Source organism: Bombus impatiens, unplaced genomic scaffold, assembly GCF_000188095.3.
Source record: "Bombus impatiens unplaced genomic scaffold, BIMP_2.2 scf_0487, whole genome shotgun sequence".
NCBI classification, from domain to species: domain Eukaryota; kingdom Metazoa; phylum Arthropoda; class Insecta; order Hymenoptera; family Apidae; genus Bombus; species Bombus impatiens.
In genome coordinates, this window is record NT_176906.1 from 229,749 (window position 1) to 246,390 (window position 16,642).

At 31.1% G+C, this 16,642-nt stretch overlaps 5 protein-coding genes across 6 annotated transcripts; 3 read left to right on the forward strand and 2 right to left on the reverse strand.

Annotated features, from left to right (window-relative positions):
* Positions 1 to 6: 6 nt before the first annotated feature.
* On the forward strand, positions 7 to 842 carry LOC112213140 (histone-lysine N-methyltransferase SETMAR-like). The gene is made up of 2 exons (XM_024368905.2): positions 7 to 350; positions 727 to 842. The coding sequence occupies exons 1-2, from the start codon at positions 12 to 14 to the stop codon at positions 748 to 750; spliced, it is 363 nt and encodes a 120-aa protein (XP_024224673.1). The 5' UTR covers positions 7 to 11; the 3' UTR covers positions 751 to 842.
* Positions 843 to 1,930: 1,088 nt separating this feature from the next.
* Positions 1,931 to 3,388, forward strand: LOC100745384 (protein FAM32A). Its single transcript, XM_003490973.4, has 3 exons — positions 1,931 to 2,465; positions 2,592 to 2,724; positions 2,801 to 3,388. The coding sequence occupies exons 1-3, from the start codon at positions 2,380 to 2,382 to the stop codon at positions 2,921 to 2,923; spliced, it is 342 nt and encodes a 113-aa protein (XP_003491021.1). The 5' UTR covers positions 1,931 to 2,379; the 3' UTR covers positions 2,924 to 3,388.
* On the reverse strand, positions 3,286 to 6,200 carry LOC100745505. The gene is made up of 9 exons (XM_003490974.4): positions 5,995 to 6,200; positions 5,474 to 5,722; positions 5,232 to 5,389; positions 5,017 to 5,164; positions 4,502 to 4,928; positions 4,283 to 4,437; positions 3,970 to 4,209; positions 3,639 to 3,871; positions 3,286 to 3,563 (listed from the first exon to the last, which is right to left on the reverse strand). Exons 1-9 carry the CDS (start codon positions 6,044 to 6,046, stop codon positions 3,381 to 3,383), a joined length of 1,845 nt encoding a protein of 614 aa, XP_003491022.1. The 5' UTR covers positions 6,047 to 6,200; the 3' UTR covers positions 3,286 to 3,380.
* Positions 6,201 to 6,485: 285 nt separating this feature from the next.
* LOC105680989 (nuclear RNA export factor 2-like) lies at positions 6,486 to 8,579 on the forward strand. The gene has a single exon (XM_012387778.3). It carries the CDS (start codon positions 6,915 to 6,917, stop codon positions 8,526 to 8,528), a length of 1,614 nt encoding a protein of 537 aa, XP_012243201.1. The 5' UTR covers positions 6,486 to 6,914; the 3' UTR covers positions 8,529 to 8,579.
* A 177-nt stretch (positions 8,580 to 8,756) lies between these two features.
* LOC100745625 (integrator complex subunit 1) lies at positions 8,757 to 16,480 on the reverse strand. Of its 2 annotated transcripts, XM_012387792.3 has the most exons (14): positions 16,191 to 16,476; positions 15,857 to 16,036; positions 15,270 to 15,751; positions 13,896 to 15,185; positions 13,635 to 13,810; positions 13,393 to 13,545; positions 12,628 to 13,305; positions 10,763 to 12,559; positions 10,392 to 10,706; positions 9,816 to 10,278; positions 9,620 to 9,744; positions 9,369 to 9,559; positions 9,014 to 9,286; positions 8,757 to 8,935 (listed from the first exon to the last, which is right to left on the reverse strand). In XM_012387792.3, exons 2-14 carry the CDS (start codon positions 16,020 to 16,022, stop codon positions 8,820 to 8,822), a joined length of 6,225 nt encoding a protein of 2,074 aa, XP_012243215.1. In that variant the 5' UTR covers positions 16,023 to 16,036; positions 16,191 to 16,476; the 3' UTR covers positions 8,757 to 8,819. The 2 variants fall into 2 exon arrangements, with proteins under 2 accessions (XP_012243215.1, XP_012243216.1); XM_012387793.3 differs by lacking the exons at positions 8,757 to 8,935; positions 9,014 to 9,286 and having other exon boundaries at positions 9,391 to 9,549; positions 16,191 to 16,480.
* Between the last annotated feature and the right edge of the window lie 162 nt (positions 16,481 to 16,642).

Below are 16,642 nucleotides of genomic sequence, written 5' to 3' on the forward strand. Positions count from 1 at the left end.
TTCGACATCTCATGTTATATGAATTTCGGAAAGGAAGTTCTGTAACAATTGCCACGAAAAACATATGTGCTGTTTACGGAGAAAATGCGCTTTCATCTCGCACCTGTAGGAAGTGGTTCCAACGTTTTAGAGCTGGGAATTTCTGTTTAGAAGACGAGGAACGCTCCGGGCGTCCGCCTCAGATAGACGAAGATAAAATTCGGGATCTTGTTGAAAAATCACGAAGTTTGACAGTTCAAGAGATGTCAAATGTTCTGAAAATACCTAAGACCACGATTTATAGGTGTTTAAAAAAAATGGGGATGGTGTCAAAGTTGAACGTTTGGGTGCCCCATGAACTTACGGAACGGAACCGTCTTGAACGAACGACAGCGTGCATATCATTACTTGCGCGTAATAAACATGAGCCATTCCTTAAACGCCTGGTAACTGGTGATGAAAAGTGAATACTTTACGAAAACCCTGAACGAAAACGTAGCTGGTCCCAACGAAATCAGCCACCTCAACGCTGCGCAAAACCAGGGTTACATTCACGTAAAGTTCTTTTGTGTGTATGGTGGGATTATAAAGGAATACTCTATTTTGAACTTTTATCTAGTAGTGATACCATTAACTCAAACAAATATTGCACTCAGAAAAATTAAGGGAAGCACTAGCTGAAAAACGACCAGGTTTAGTGAATAGGAACAACGTTATCTTCCATCACGACAACGTTATTGTCACGAAAAGCGTTACAAGAAAATTGTCTGAATTTAATTGGGAAATTTTACCACATCCCCATATTCCCCAGACACTGCCCCATCTGATTACCACCTGTTCAGAGCATTACAACACTTTTTAGTCGGTAAAAAATTTGAAAATATTGACATTCTCAAAAATAGCTTAGAAAATTATTTTAAAGAAAAACAAGAGAACTTTTATCAAGACGGAATAATGGCCCTACCAGAAAAATGGGAAAAAGTTGTACAACGAGAGGGGGATTACATTTTTTTATGAAACTGAAAGGTATATAAACAATCTTAACATATATATCCGCTCGAAAAAAGGCACGAACTTATGGGATGACCTAATATGTACAAGATTATCCACTTAACTTTCAAGTTTCGACCCACGCTCGCCAGAACATATAAGAATGGCAACAGCGTAACATAAAAGCTTATGACATAGTCAAATGTAGCACACCATCTATGAGCGGTAGCTAAAAGTACAATTAAACGAAAACACAGAGCGATTTGGGTGTCACCGAAAGGACTTTAAATTTGACATCAGATTTTTGCAGCCAACTTTGTTCCTATATGTAACTTAACTTTTTTTTTATTAATAACTGATATCTTGGATTATGCTTACCTGAAATCCTATTACAACGTAATTTTGTTTTATTTAAAATTATATTCAACTATCAAAGTTATTAGCAAATTACAATGAAATGGTTCACAATCTTACAAACATCGAGGCCCTTTTTCTATTTCATCATTTTCTTCTACATCGTACTTCAAAATTTGTTAACTACCACTTTCTAGAAATTGACCGCTATTACCTGATATTGATCGCTCTGTTCTGAATACATCGAACGTAAGAATAAGGAACAAGGAGAGCAATTAAGATACAAGACACCTCCCAGAGTAAATGTCTAAATATGAATCCTGTGAAGTATTTTTGTTATATCTCAATTGCCTTCTTATTCTTACATTCAACGCATTCAAACAATCGTGTTCCGAATTTCACAATTTCTGAAGAATCAATTTTTTCAGTGATTCTAGGAGCATCCGAAAAAGAGCTTTCCGTTAAACGTGAGGAAGATCCTCACCCGAGAATTCACTTAGGACGCGGAGCACTTAGGATTTCCACAACGGCGAAAATTTATTTATTTTCTTTATTTTTTGTTAATAAGTTGCTATATTCTGACATTTCTAACCCTGCTTTATATGTATCATCGTTCAAAAATATAGTAAACAATTAATTGTCATTCTTATACTTGCCTATCTCGGGTAGAATAATAGATATGAACTTTTTCATAGAACCATACAATTAAATAGGTACTTGTAGCGTAGAATTCAATATGTTCATATCTATACTAGTGTGTAACCAAACAGACCAAATCCCTAACATTAAGTTTAAATACATAGATTCTCATATATGCTAAGGTTCAACCAAACAGGGCAGATCCCTACCTTTATAGGTTCTTGTACATGCTAATTTCAATTTAAACTCAGCACTTGGCCGCATGGTGGAGCACCTGTACTGTGAAACAACTAAAACTACGGGCGTGAGCACTCTCATTTCCTCCCTGATAGTATACATAATCAGCTATAACCTGAGAACATTTTATAACTAAGAACAACAATACATTAAATAATAAATATTTATTTAAAAATTAACATGCGAGCAACAACTGATGATGATCCATATGCTCATGTAGCAAAAGGACCATTGAAACTAAAAAATGATCAAAATGTGATTAAAAAGTATGTATCTGACAAATCTTATTTTTAGATTAAGTTTAGTTACATTGACAGTTACTAAATATGTAGATCAAAATTTACGTATAATCCTTAAATTGTTAATAATACAATTATTATTTTTTTTAATAGAAAAAAGAATAAAGAAGGTAAAAAGAAGAAATTAGTAGAAGTGACAAAAATTACGGAAGAAGAACAATCTAAGGTAACAGAAATTAAACGAACAAAAGCTGAAATAGCATTTCAAAAGATGCAAGAGAAGATGGTAAGCAATTATTTAATTGATAGTCTCATATTATAAGATAAGGTAATATAATATAACTCTGCAATATTACTTGCAGCAAACTGAACGAATAAAACAAAAGGCTTCAATGACGCACAAACAACGGGTAGAAGAATTTAACAGACATTTAGACAGTTTAACAGAACACTTTGACATACCAAAAGTCAGCTGGACAAAATAAATTCTTTCTATGCTTTATATTATACTATATTTATACATAAAATTTAAGCATTATTAATATAATACTTAATTAAATTAGATTATTCTTAGATAAAATTTTTCATAAAATTATTCTTCATTGTAAATTTTTTTTATAAAAGTACATTAATTATTAAATTCAGATCGTCATAAAAAATTGTAATTGTAAAATGGATGGGTTCTTCACACTAAAGCTTATTGTTATTTTATTAATTAATAAAAGATATAATTTTTAAGTATAAGGCACATTTTGTTAATGCACTTCATATTGTAACATATATATAATGAGTATTATATATTACAATGTATAGTAAATATCTCTTTGAATTTAAGATATACAATAAATAAGTGCATTATGTATATTTGTCTATAATTATTCATGTCTAATAAACGATATGTACACATATGGACGGAACTGATTAATAAAAGGGGTTAATATACTATGTTTCAACCAACGGTATATGAATCATACCTATTGTTAAAAATAAGAATGAATATAAAAACGAAATTTTTATACTTCCACTACCATAATGGAATATTTTTATATAATTTTCCGTTACGACCCAAGGATTACTCCCGTCATCGAAATACATTGGACATTGATCACGTTCTCTTTCATATTCCTAAATTTAATTATAAAATATATTTAGAATTATACATAATGCATTAAATAAACTTATAGAGGCACTTTGTATTACCTGCAACTCTAACGCAACTGCGGCACCTTCAGTATAATTACTGCTTGTAACATCTTGTTTAAGATCACAGAATGGTCCAATAGCTTGAGACATGAGAACTTTATTTAAATCTGCTCTTTGATATACCCAGCAACGATATTTACTAAAAGGATCTAACTCGTCGTAGGTTATTAAATATGATTTTAAATTTTCTTTCCAAAATCCAATACATTGCATTTTGTAATCTGGGAGACCTATATTTAAAAAGAGCATGTGGAATATGTTATTTTTCTACTATATTATATATATATATATATATATATACTATTCTACTATAGCAATTTACACTTACTGTAGATATCCACAGGTCTTCCTAAATGATCTACTGATAAACAATAGGTTTCATCAATGGCAATTTCCTTTTGGTCAGTATCACATACAGAAAAATCTGAAATGTTTTGTTTGCAATAAATATTTGGACGTGGAGACTTTGTAACACCCCCTAAAATTCTAGTTTCAAATAAAACATCTCCTTTTTGAGCAAACATGTATTTTCCGGCCACTGGACAGCGTACTGGTACGGGATTCTTAGCTAAAGGTACAACAAATATTAATAGAAGAACCTAGCTAGCATTAGATATACGGAAAAAGTATTTTATACTGACCTAAGAATAAATCATATTTCCAAGCTTCCTTGTTAGGGAACTGAACCCAAGAACAAACTGTATGGAAATCATCTTTAATAACTGCAATACCACGTCGATATCTGATAATGTTATGATGTCGACGTACAAAGTCAAAGCATACATAATCTTTTTGACTAAAAATGAAAATTAATTAAATATTGAAGCATAACATTTATCAATTACAGTAAACATCCATACCATCCATCAACAGTTAATCTAGCCATCATCACCCTGGTATCCCTCGATTCACGACAAACATAAATCGTACGTCTATAACGACCTTCATCAGGATACCAAGTTTCAATTATATGCGTTTCGTTAATGAAAATATCTGCATCAATATTGGCAGTGTTTATCCATTGTCCGCTCATATCTTCTGGTAGTCTGCATCCTGGCTCTACTACTTCCGCTTTGACGGGTGTTACCCTTAATCGTTCTGGACTTTTCTCAACTGTCTTCAACGTATTACATTCTGCAGTAATAGATACACCAATATAAAGATCATCATCGCGATTCTTTAGGAAACATCGGTATTTTTCGTCTTTTCTAGATTCTTTCGTATTTGCAACCGCGAAAAAATGATTTTTATCAACAAACCAATCTCCCAAACAACTGTATTCTACCACTGAAATAGAAAATGGAATATTATTTGAATTTTACAAGAAAGAACTTAGCAAAATAGTATTAACTCCTAATTTAACAAAATACATTACCTCCTTCAAAAGTATTCTTCATACCAGCGCATTGTTTGTACGTTATGTTGAATTTTTGATTAGTTATCAAAAATTGTGTTCCGGCAGTTTGACATGATCTAATTTGAGCATCTGGATGATTGCATTCTCCTGTAAATCTGAATCGATTCTGTAATAATAAAAAAATGGATAAATTTTGTGTATACTATTGTACAAATGTACTATTAAATGTATACCTGATAGGCAAACTGCCACACTCCTTCAAGAGAAGATCTACAGTTTACTGGGACATAATTCTCTGAAAATAGTGTTACTAACTGTTGGTCAGGACGTAACCCTTTACATACATTTTCCACATTTGGCTCAACACCACTGGGTAGATTCACACAATATGCTAAATCATAAGCATGCAGTATTAATGTATTTTATATACAGATTTTTTTTATTAATTCCTTTAAATTTATCATATATACTTTACCTTCAAGTTTTTCTAATACATTTACAGTTCTAACAATTAATTTAACACAGTGATAACAAGTTTCATGTTGAAACACAAATGTATAATTAACATGATACTCTTCTATCATATCAACGCATCTGCCACGATCAGTCATTGTTTCAGCATTTATTTCTGTTAAAGTGTTCCTTCCATTTTCCCAAGAAAACCAAGATCCTCTAATAACTAATGGAATTTGACAAGAACTTGATTGTTGAATCGAATACACAACTAAAGAAACATAAACATGAAAAAAATATGAAATTATTGTCATTTATATTGAATTGTTTTATATGTTGTTAAATATATTAAAAATTATAACATTTGTAATATAATGTCACAAAAATATTGAATATTCAATAGAGTAATTAATTATATATTTTTTTAGCATATTTATTTTTTAACTTAAAAATGTTTTTATATAAAGTTTTTAACTTTTAAATACAGAATTAAAAGTGGAATTTTGTATACACATAAGTAATTTACAAATCACTAAAATTTACCTTGGCACATAAAATATAAACCAAATAAAAATAAATGTAATCGTTTAATCATCTTGTCATTAAATTTTGTTTAATAAATTTTATAAGTAAAAAAATGTATGTTTTGTATACATATAACTGATATGTAATTAATCACAAAAAAATTTACGCTCAGTGCCCAACCCACTTGTGAATCATACATATGCTGCCCTCTGAAAATGAATGTACTATTTAAACTTGAATTAACCCATACAAATTAATGTGTTACTTATTTGTTAAAATTAAATATATATTGGTTTTTGAAACAAATATTCAATATCTTTGTTATTGAATTGTAGACACAATAAAAATGAGTAAAAGTTATTGTAAGAAATACAATATTTTCTACAACTAAAATTTAAAATAGGAATATTTAGGGTTAAAATATTTAATTCATTTCTTAAAAGTTTCAAATATTAAGGTTTTGAACAAATATTTTTGTTTTTATATATTATATACATTTTGTTAGAAATCAAATCTTAATAAATCGTTTCGTACAAGAAAAATATTATGTAAGTACAAAAAAATTTGTTTTATATAATATTCGTAATTTAAATAAAAATGTAATGCGAGCATTAGTAAGTACATGTCACTCAATACTTAATATAAATCGTTGAATTAGTGATATTCTTCCAGAAAGTAATATTTTTTGTATAGGGAAATTTATCTAAACAGTATATTGTATGTCTAAACAATTGTATACAGAAATCTTTTATATATTTACTAAATATTGTTTGATTAAAATTAATTTCTAATGTCTTCTAACTATTTGTGAATAAATCTTATAAATTTAAGCGATTGTATTGTGAATTAATTTCATATTTTATTACTTTTAATTTTATTGTTGCTTTTTGTGAAAACATAAACTTTATAAATCAACATTATATACATTATCAAGAACAATGACAAATGCAGAAGTTGTTAAAAATATGTCAGACTGGGAACCATTGCGACTGACATATATTAAACCATCATTTAATACTCAAGAATCAACTTTGGCAGCACGACGAGATTTATGGCACAAATTCATTTTATTTGGCATAGGACAATATAAAGCAACAGAAGTATTGAGAACAGTTATTGTTGCTTGTGAACCTGAAATTATATTACCCATTATGTATAAAGAAGAAAGTCCCAACAAAAGTACATTCCTGACAAAATGTAGCTGCGGCGCTATTGAAAATCTTGTAAAGCAAGGTTTATGCATAACATTGTCAAATGGGCAAGAATTACGCATTGATATTATATTGGGATATACAGATTCTCAAAGTTTACAATTGAATCCTAATAGAGTTATAGCACAGGCACTTTATTATAGGTATGAACCTACAAAAAAGGTATTGAACCTTGATGATTTTGAAAATGAAAAGTCATTAAACTCTATATATTGTCCCATATCTTTACCTAAAATATTACACTTTGTTTTAAGATGTACTAAAATGGGTATTTTGAGCAATAATCGTGATTCACGGTTACCTGTTAGAGAACTGACTTTAAGATATAATCAAATTACAGGCATTGTCTTCTTTGAAAAATTTTTTAATTATCATTTAACCAAATTAGACTTACGTCATAATCAAATCACAGATGTGGAATACTTACGCTATTTTAGTGAGTTTAAAATAAGTGAACTTTGGTTGGATGGGAATCCACTATGTGCAAAATACAGCAAGTGTCAAGATTATGTGCAAGCAGTAAAAAATGTTTTTCCTCATTTGCAAAAATTGGATGGAATTGTAATAGGTATGGAACAAAAGTTTGTTCCTAATATTCAAAGTAACTTTCTAAGAGATGGTACAAATACTTGTTTGATCAAACAATTTGTGAAGCATTTTTTCACGTTATATGATCAAGATGATAGACAAGTGATGAATGGTTTATATGACAGAGATGCACTTTATTCTATGACTCTGGGACCTGTTTCAAATTACATTCATAAACAGCTAACTAAGACGTTTGTTACAAACAGAAATTTGCTAAAATTTGTTGATTATGCAAAGTGCCAAGAATTTTTATTACGTGGACCAGAAAAAATCATTTCTGCGCTCAGAAATCAACCGCCTACGATACATCACTTTAAAACATTTTATATAGATTTATTGTATGAAGGAGAGATTCACATTGCAATTTCTGTGCAAGGAATGTTCTCATTTCGAGACATTCATCAATGTCCTCCAATGTTTTTCAATAGAACTTTTATGATTATGAAAAAAGAAGATAATGAATATTGCATTACTAATGATCAGTGTTATCTTGACGGAACACCTGCTAATGGCACTTTGTCAGGAAACAGTGAAATAAGGTTTGAATCAAAAGGTGCTCCAAAATTTATTCCAACAGTGTTTAGTGTTTCTGAAAAAGAACAATTACTTACATTTTTACATGAATTGACTACAATGAATATGAAATTTTGTCATCAATATCTTGAAGATGCCAACTGGGATATTAGAACTGCTATTGTGACATTTATGAATATGTATACAGTCAACAATGTGCCACCTGAAGCTTTTCTATAATATGTATTTTACTGTATAATATTTATATAATATAGATATCATTATCTGTTACATGCTTGTAATATAACAAGAAAATTGTATAATTGTACTATAAATTTGTACCTATGTAAAATATTAAATTAGTTTTATTTTATATAAGTACAGAAAAAATTCATTTTCAACTTCATATAATAATTTCATTAATATTATTTTTAAAAATATATTACTACCTGAATAAAACAAGTGCCATTTTTATAAAAAAAAATCTTTATTTCATTTTATACAAAATATAAAATTACAATTTTCATGATATTAACAACCTTGTTGTGTATTTAGCAGAGCAATGGTTTTATTTATATATGGTATAGTATTCACATTTGAATTTACTCCTAATTCAAATACTTTTTGCATTAACGGTAAAGCGTGTTCTGAAATAAAATATAATTTATCAGAATACAATATATATTATCAAAACAGGTACTAGAATAAACTAAAGAGAAATATACCTTGCATACATAATACAATTTCTGGTAACTTCTCTAAAGCTGACATTAATATATCAGCTCTAGAACTGTCCAAACACCTTTGAAATGCAGACAAGATATTTGCATTTGATGCTGGGCGATGTTTTAATGCTCTTGCTAATAATGTATGAGCAAGAGATCTTATGTTACTTTGCGGAGATACAAGCAATTCTGCTATATTGTCTGTTATAGATTCCAAAACTGAAGGTTTTCGTGATGACAAATGCTCAATTTCTTGAAGAGCGCTAAATACATCTAAAGCATAATATTAAAATTTGTATATTCTAATATTATAACGATATTTAAATTGAAATTAAATCGTATTTTCTAATCATACCTTCACCTTGCAGTTTAGATAATGTAGTTAACAATGAAGGCCAATGCTGTGGAATAATGGATTCTGTCGGAGGTGGAGTAGGAGGAACAGTAATTAAAATCTCCTCTATGTCTTCTCCTTCTCTTGGCATTGGAATGCCTGATACAAGCGTTCTAAGTGTAACTAGATTTGGATAATGTACCTGCAATTCACTATATGTAAGTGTAAGCTGATATCTGAAATTCATAGAAGAAATTATAGTTACTACTTACTGTAGAGCCTGAGCATGTTTCTGCAAATATTTCAATGCCCTTTGTGCATTATAAGAGATGTATGCTTGTAGTAATGTAATAAATCTATTTAAGAGTGGTATAAGATCTTTTACTGGACCATAATTCTGAAAATAAAACAGATTAGCTATTTTTAATTTGATTCATATTAATAATATATAAATATTCCTTTACATACTTGGAAGCACTGAAAGTAATTCTCCAGTGTATCTTCCAAAGCAGTCTGATGTTCTTCACTAAACAAATGTGGTTGTAGTAATTCCAGTAATCCCATTATTTGTACAAAAAGATTTAGATGATGACCTGCTCTAAATTGACTAAAATCCAAATAAGATCTTCCCATTAGTGACGACGCTAACATTGGAAGTTGTCGTAACACTAAAATAGGATGCACAGCAGCCATTTTTCGGGCGCATAATTCGAAGTCTTGAGACCTAGAATTCCATGACTTTTGCCGCGGTGTTGCTGCTAGAGCAGTTAACAAAGAATGACTCATACAATCTAACACAGAACCCGTCCATCTTGTAATTTTTGCTCCTCCAACAAACTTTTTAGTTTGAAATGTGTCTAAGTAACATATTACTTTAGGTATTTTCATGTACATGTGTAACAAGAATTGATGGACCATATCTGAATCAATACTAAAAAATAAAAGAGAAATATTTAGAAAACTTCTATTAAAAAAGGAAACTTACTCTTTTTTTAAGCTTTGTTTCTGCAAAAAAAACTTAATACTACATTAAACTGGACATACTCTGAGTCATTCATCATACGTGCAGCCAAATATTTTACTACACTGGCTACCAAATGATCGTCTGTAGAAACACAGTGTAATAATAAATCAAGACGAGAATCCATTCGAGCAAGTGCAATGTTTCTGTTTTGACAATTATATATGATAACAGCTTCTGCAACTATATACGCTACAAGTGTTAGTAACTGTTTCTCGTGTAAAAGTAAAATATTTTCTGGAACATAATGTTTTGGCGTGAATTTGTCTCTGCCTTGCCAGAGTTTTGGATTACAAGTTAATGCCCACAAGAAGTCTAAAACAGCTGTCGGGTCATACCTATGAAAATAACATTATATTACCTTCATATATTTTTTAAATTATTTTTTACTTACCCATCATCACATTTATCTAATAAATGTCCAACACATTTGTACAAAGTTGCCCAACTTGCCCTATGCGTCAATAAAGTTAACAAGTAGGGCCTAAATGAATGTGAACTCATAACATTGTTATCAACTTTCATTTGTATCTTCGTTTTCCCAAATAAAAGTTTCATTTGAAGAGTAGGACATGTTCCAATTAATTCTGGTTCAACAGATGCTAACCAATCGATTAATACACCAGTTCGTGGCTTCAAAATGCCTTCATTGCTATCATTTACTAGTAATCTTGCCATTGCCTCAACAAGAACGTCGGTTTTCTGTTGTTTCAGACAAATATTTAATAACTTACGTCCAACTGCTTCCAAATTCACTGGATCCGTGCTTTCTAAAATAGATCCAGGATCCCGATTTTGCATCAACATCGTTAATTCCATGCTTTTTGGCGTTTTGGTTAATTGCACGTTTGCAAAGTCTCTTAAAATAGATAGAACTGGTGCTTTTACATCTCCTATTAGCTGTATCAAGTTTAGACACATATTACGGGCTAATTCAACCACTTGTTTCGAAGTCGATGGCTTTTTTAAAGGCAACAATATTACTCGCATTAGGGTGCAAGAATACTGAGGCATGTGAACAAGCGAGGCTAAGAATTGTTTAACTTGCATTGAACTTAATACACTACATATATGTTGTATTGCTAACACAGCAGCTCCACTTTCTTTAGCAGATTTCTGCAAATCTTTTGCTAAGGTTTTATGTAATCGGCGATATGCATCTACCTTTTGATTCATTGGTATATTTTCGATAAATAATCTATTGATTAAATGTGGGACATCCGTTTTAACAGAAGATTGTATGACAGATTGTATTTGAACTACAGCACTTAGAGGTAAAGGTTCCTGTAATTGTGCGATAGTTACAGCATTTTCATCAGGTAACTCTGGCTCCATCAATTGTAAAACCTGTACAAAGACTAGTCCACCCGTTGCCCCTCTTCTGTGTTGAACTTCAACTAATTGTGCCATATACGTCTTATCGAGTACTGCTTCACCAACAGAACTCGGGTCAATTTGCACACCAGTATCCAATGTATGGAGTAATTTAGTCATTGAAGGAACAGGAATACCGAAGCTCTGAATAAAAAGAACCAGTTGTTGTGGTTCCAAATCTTTAAGAGCTGCGTCAATTAAACGTGGTACACTACTTCTAATCATTCTTAGTTTTAACCAATCAGGTATTAATAAAGCTTCTTCGCTTGTATCAACGAGGAAAGCTTTTGGTGGTTCTGTATTCAATGGAAACCAAGTTTCAAGTAAAGCATCAAACAATACATCATCATCAGAGTCGTACGTTAATAAGATTATCATAGCATGAACAACTAAAATATGCATAGTACACTCTTCTCCTGTACTCCATTGTACTAATATCTGGTCTTGACTTTCAGACCAGGTATATTCCTCTGCTCGTGGAGATCGAGCTTTTTCTAGATAATTACAGAAAATCACCATGAAAGCATGCAAAGTCTGTTTAGCTGCTTTATTTGGTGGATTATCAATTTCTGGTTGCGGTAGAATAGCTGCTATAATCGTACTTCGTTCGACTACTAATTGAGCTATTTCGTTAACTAAATCAGTTAAATCGGGTAAATCATCGTCTGTAGTATGCGCAGCAAGATAAGATATGTACGCATGTACAAGATCTGGGTTATTTTCGACTTGACATGCACCTCGAAGAGCAGTAGAAACTAAAGATCGTACTGATAAGAAATGAGGTATGGACGGTAATTTGCGAAGAAGCCAGATCTCCCTAAAACAAATAGTTTTATTAGTTTTAAACTTGAAGGAGCATTATTAAAAGTGAACTTATGAAATTACTTTTCATTCTCTCCATCTATATCCATAGGTTCCTCTTCAGTAGGTATTGATCCAAGTACCATCTTCAAACCTGTAATTGCTTGAAGGCGGCTGCCAGTTTGTTGACTGCTCAGTCTTCTTAAGAAATATTCCAAAACCTCGTAAGCATGTTGTCGATCCTGTTCGGGATCAGTTAGTAACATTTGAAGATGGGCTAATAGCTGTTGTTGTCTTGGTTGCTTCTCCACAGCTTGAGTACTAGTAGATAATAAAAATTCACAAAGACACTGTACAGGTAATTGACTAAGAGATCCCTCGCTATTTTGTACAAGATCTGCTAGCCATGGCATACTCTGAGACGAACTCTGTTGTTGTCTTTGTATTATATCTAATAAGAAATCTGGTTTACGAGATCGACAAAGTAAATGTCCCAACCTATGAGACACATTTAATGATTGTATTTGTTCCAATACTGCTGGAGGTGGTCTCCTAGCAATTCCAGTTGGTTCCATAGTCATTAGTTGTGATAGTAATAAACTGTTTTGTTCTGATATTTGTATTCTTGTTGATGCAGCAGCTAAGTGTGATTCGTATTCTAATATTTCTTGTTTCTCTATAGCTTCAACTTGCAATTCTTTCGAACGTTCTTGCTCTATTATTTCAGGTAATGCCATCGTTGGTGGTGGATAGGAGAAATGACTATAAGAAATAACACATTAAAAAAGATCTGTTGAGAAAGAATATAAGTATTTTTCTCTGCAAGATTACACAAAAATTTAAACTTACTTTGTAATACACATTTCCATTAGAGTCCGTAAAATGGGATACCTCTTCCATGCAACAGCACCAATAGTAGAAGGATTGTGAGCAGCCAGTATTAATAACATTATCCACCCTTTCCAATATAAATTTGATATTGCCAAAGTAGGTGGTACATAGCTAAATAAAGTGAAATAAGTAATTAATATGAATTTTTACTGAACTGAATTTTACCTTAAATTTATAATATTATTAAAATCTGTAAATACTTTGACGGTATGTTTATAGTTCCTGGTGGTTGATAAATGCACAAGTTAAAAATAAGTTCAATTATATCCAATTTATCAGCTTGTAATGTCAGGAAACTCTCAGTTGAGTTAGCTGCCGCTCGTCTAACTAATTGATCCACCAAATCTAATGTTTCTGAATGAGTAATGCCATTTTCCTAAAAGACAAGGTATACAACACAAACTATTATACTAGAGAGACATGCTATAAAAATAAATAAATTTATCATTTTAGATATATACTTTTGAAAAACCAATCAGTAATAGTCTTAACAATGTATTCTGTAATAATGGAACATCCGAAATAAGACGTAAATAAAATACTCTATCAGATTCGGGTGGCCAATTATCTAATTTATAGTACTGCTCTGGTGGTTCAAGCAGTAAAATTTTATGTAAGGCATGAAGGAGCTCATTTTTTCCAATGGCGTACATCTGTGGCGCCGAATTCTGTAGCCATAACACGGCTTCGAATTGTATTGTTGCTACCATGTTCTGAAATTGATGTAATAAAGCTATATCTTTTTTATCACCTCTTTGTGCTAATGCTGCAGCTTCTTTAACTTGTGGGCTGATAGCTAGTAACATACATAAGCACAATAAATCTGCAATTGAAATGAAGACTCGTTCTTTGAATTCAAAATTAAGCAACTGTTGCGCTATATCCTGTCTTTCGGACATCAATGTACGCGCAAAAATAAGTAAATTAATATCATGTCGGCAAACACGTACGATTTCTCTGAGTAAAGCACGTAAAGGTCTCAGATAATCTTCTCGGTTCATTAATAAATCCTGAAATATTTCTGCAAGTAACTTAGCTGCTTGCTCGGATAAAGTTTGAAACATTACACCTATCATTGGCATATTATTTGGATTTCTTGCATTAGATAATTCGTTATAAATTGTATGTTTTAAGATAGTACATAAATTTTCAGGGTGCAAGCCGATTAATTCCTTTACGCCATTTAGATATAAATTAATTACAGCTTTAGTTTTCAATCTCATTTTTACTAATTGACTTATAACTTCAACATCTCTTTGTGTATGAGAAGTACAATTGTAACAAATATAACTCAGTAATTCTTGGGCAGGTCTCATTAGTTTCGGATTATGCAACCATACTTCTAATCTTGGAACGGCAATATTTCTGATTTCTACAAAACCACAGGCTGAAGAAAGTAATTTTAGAAAGTTTTTGGTAATTGACTCTGGTTGTCGTCTATTCAACTGTTCTTTCACAGCTTCAAGAACAATGAACTCTATGTTCTCTATACAATGAGTGTATCTAGGAGTAATAGGAAACTCTATTTTTTCTTTGTCGCCAGAAAACTGTACAGATGAAGATCCTGGATCTTCATCGTCAATTGTAGATGGACTATGACAATCTCGTGGTGTTAATACAGATAGTTCTGGTTGTAGGACACTTTTTGGTGGATGCCTTGTATTAAATCCTGTTAAAATATTATCTACAAAACCTTTGCATTCTTCATGATCAACCCATACTCTTTCACCTAAAGCATCCTCAATGTATAGCTAGGAAAAGAATAATAAAAATTAATTCTAAATTAAATGTTACATATAACTAATAAGCATTAATATAATATATCTATGAACAACCTTAACAAAGATTTCTGGCCAATTTCTTTTATCATGAAACCCCTTCATTAACAAATTAGCTGCAAGTACAGGAACTAATGGGTTTCCTTTCGTTTTATAATTATGTCCTTGATCCCGTTTCAATAAAGAGGATAGTGCGTGTAATATACAATCATTTGAAAACATAGAAGGACGAATTTTTGCTAAGTATAATAATCCCATGTATACCAATGTATCAGGTTTCCACTTCTGATTTTTAAGTGTTTTTATGGCACCACAAATAATGCCTATAACTTTGTCACCTTCATCATTATCATTAGCTTCTAGGACCATTGGAACGAAATCTGCTGGATCAGTATCTATGGCTACCAATTCCCAAGCTTCAGCACTTGAGAATGGTGGTCGTTGATGAGAAACATGTGCAGCAAGTTTAGGTTTTTTTTGTGGGATGTATTGAAAAGATTGAAGTGATCCTGATGGTGCTTCTCTTTTTCTGTCAGTTCCTACATAATTTTGTATATGTTAGATAAATAAATTGTATCATAAATTTTCTTTAATTTTCTTCAAATTTGTCTGGACATATATTAAAATAACAATCTTTTATTTACCAGAAGTTGAAGTATTACTACTTTGCTTAGAATGAATAACACCTGGTCTTTTAACATCAGAATTTTCATTACGCGAACCTTTGGATCCAAGTGCAAATAAATCAGAAGGATGCTGAGCAATTTTACTTTTTGCACCTCTGCCAATTCCTGCCTTTCCACGATCCATTATGATATTTGTATCTTTTAAGTTTATGAAAATAGAAAGCGTAGTTAATAATCACTGACACACTGATCACTTTTTGGATAAAATAGATATATAGAATCATCATAATATTCAGAATTATCATAAAATAATAATAAATAAATATTTGAAAATATTTCGCATTAAACTAACCTATGCAACATTTATAACACGAAATTCCAAGAATTTCTTTTCCGGAAAATATATCTAATATAATACATTGCTAGCAATATTAAATACATGAAGTAATTTATTACAATTGAAAATGTAGATATAATATTATTTTCCTACGTCAATAAATTAATGTTCTTCCAAACAGAACACTTTCGGCCAACAACAGTAGCAGACATACACAGTCACCACTATCGATATCGTTTTGCTAAAAATTCGATAAGATCGAATTGACAATTGGATCCGGTAATCATGAATTTAAACTGATGAGCAATAATTGCAAGGTCAAAAACTAAAAATATCGAATATTAACAATTTAATTTTTGCTTTTAAATGTACTTTTTATTGTTGAAATATGTACTTACATTAATAAAAGAATAATGCATTTACGACTTAAATTTTTATCAATTTAACTCTAAATTCTAAGAATATTG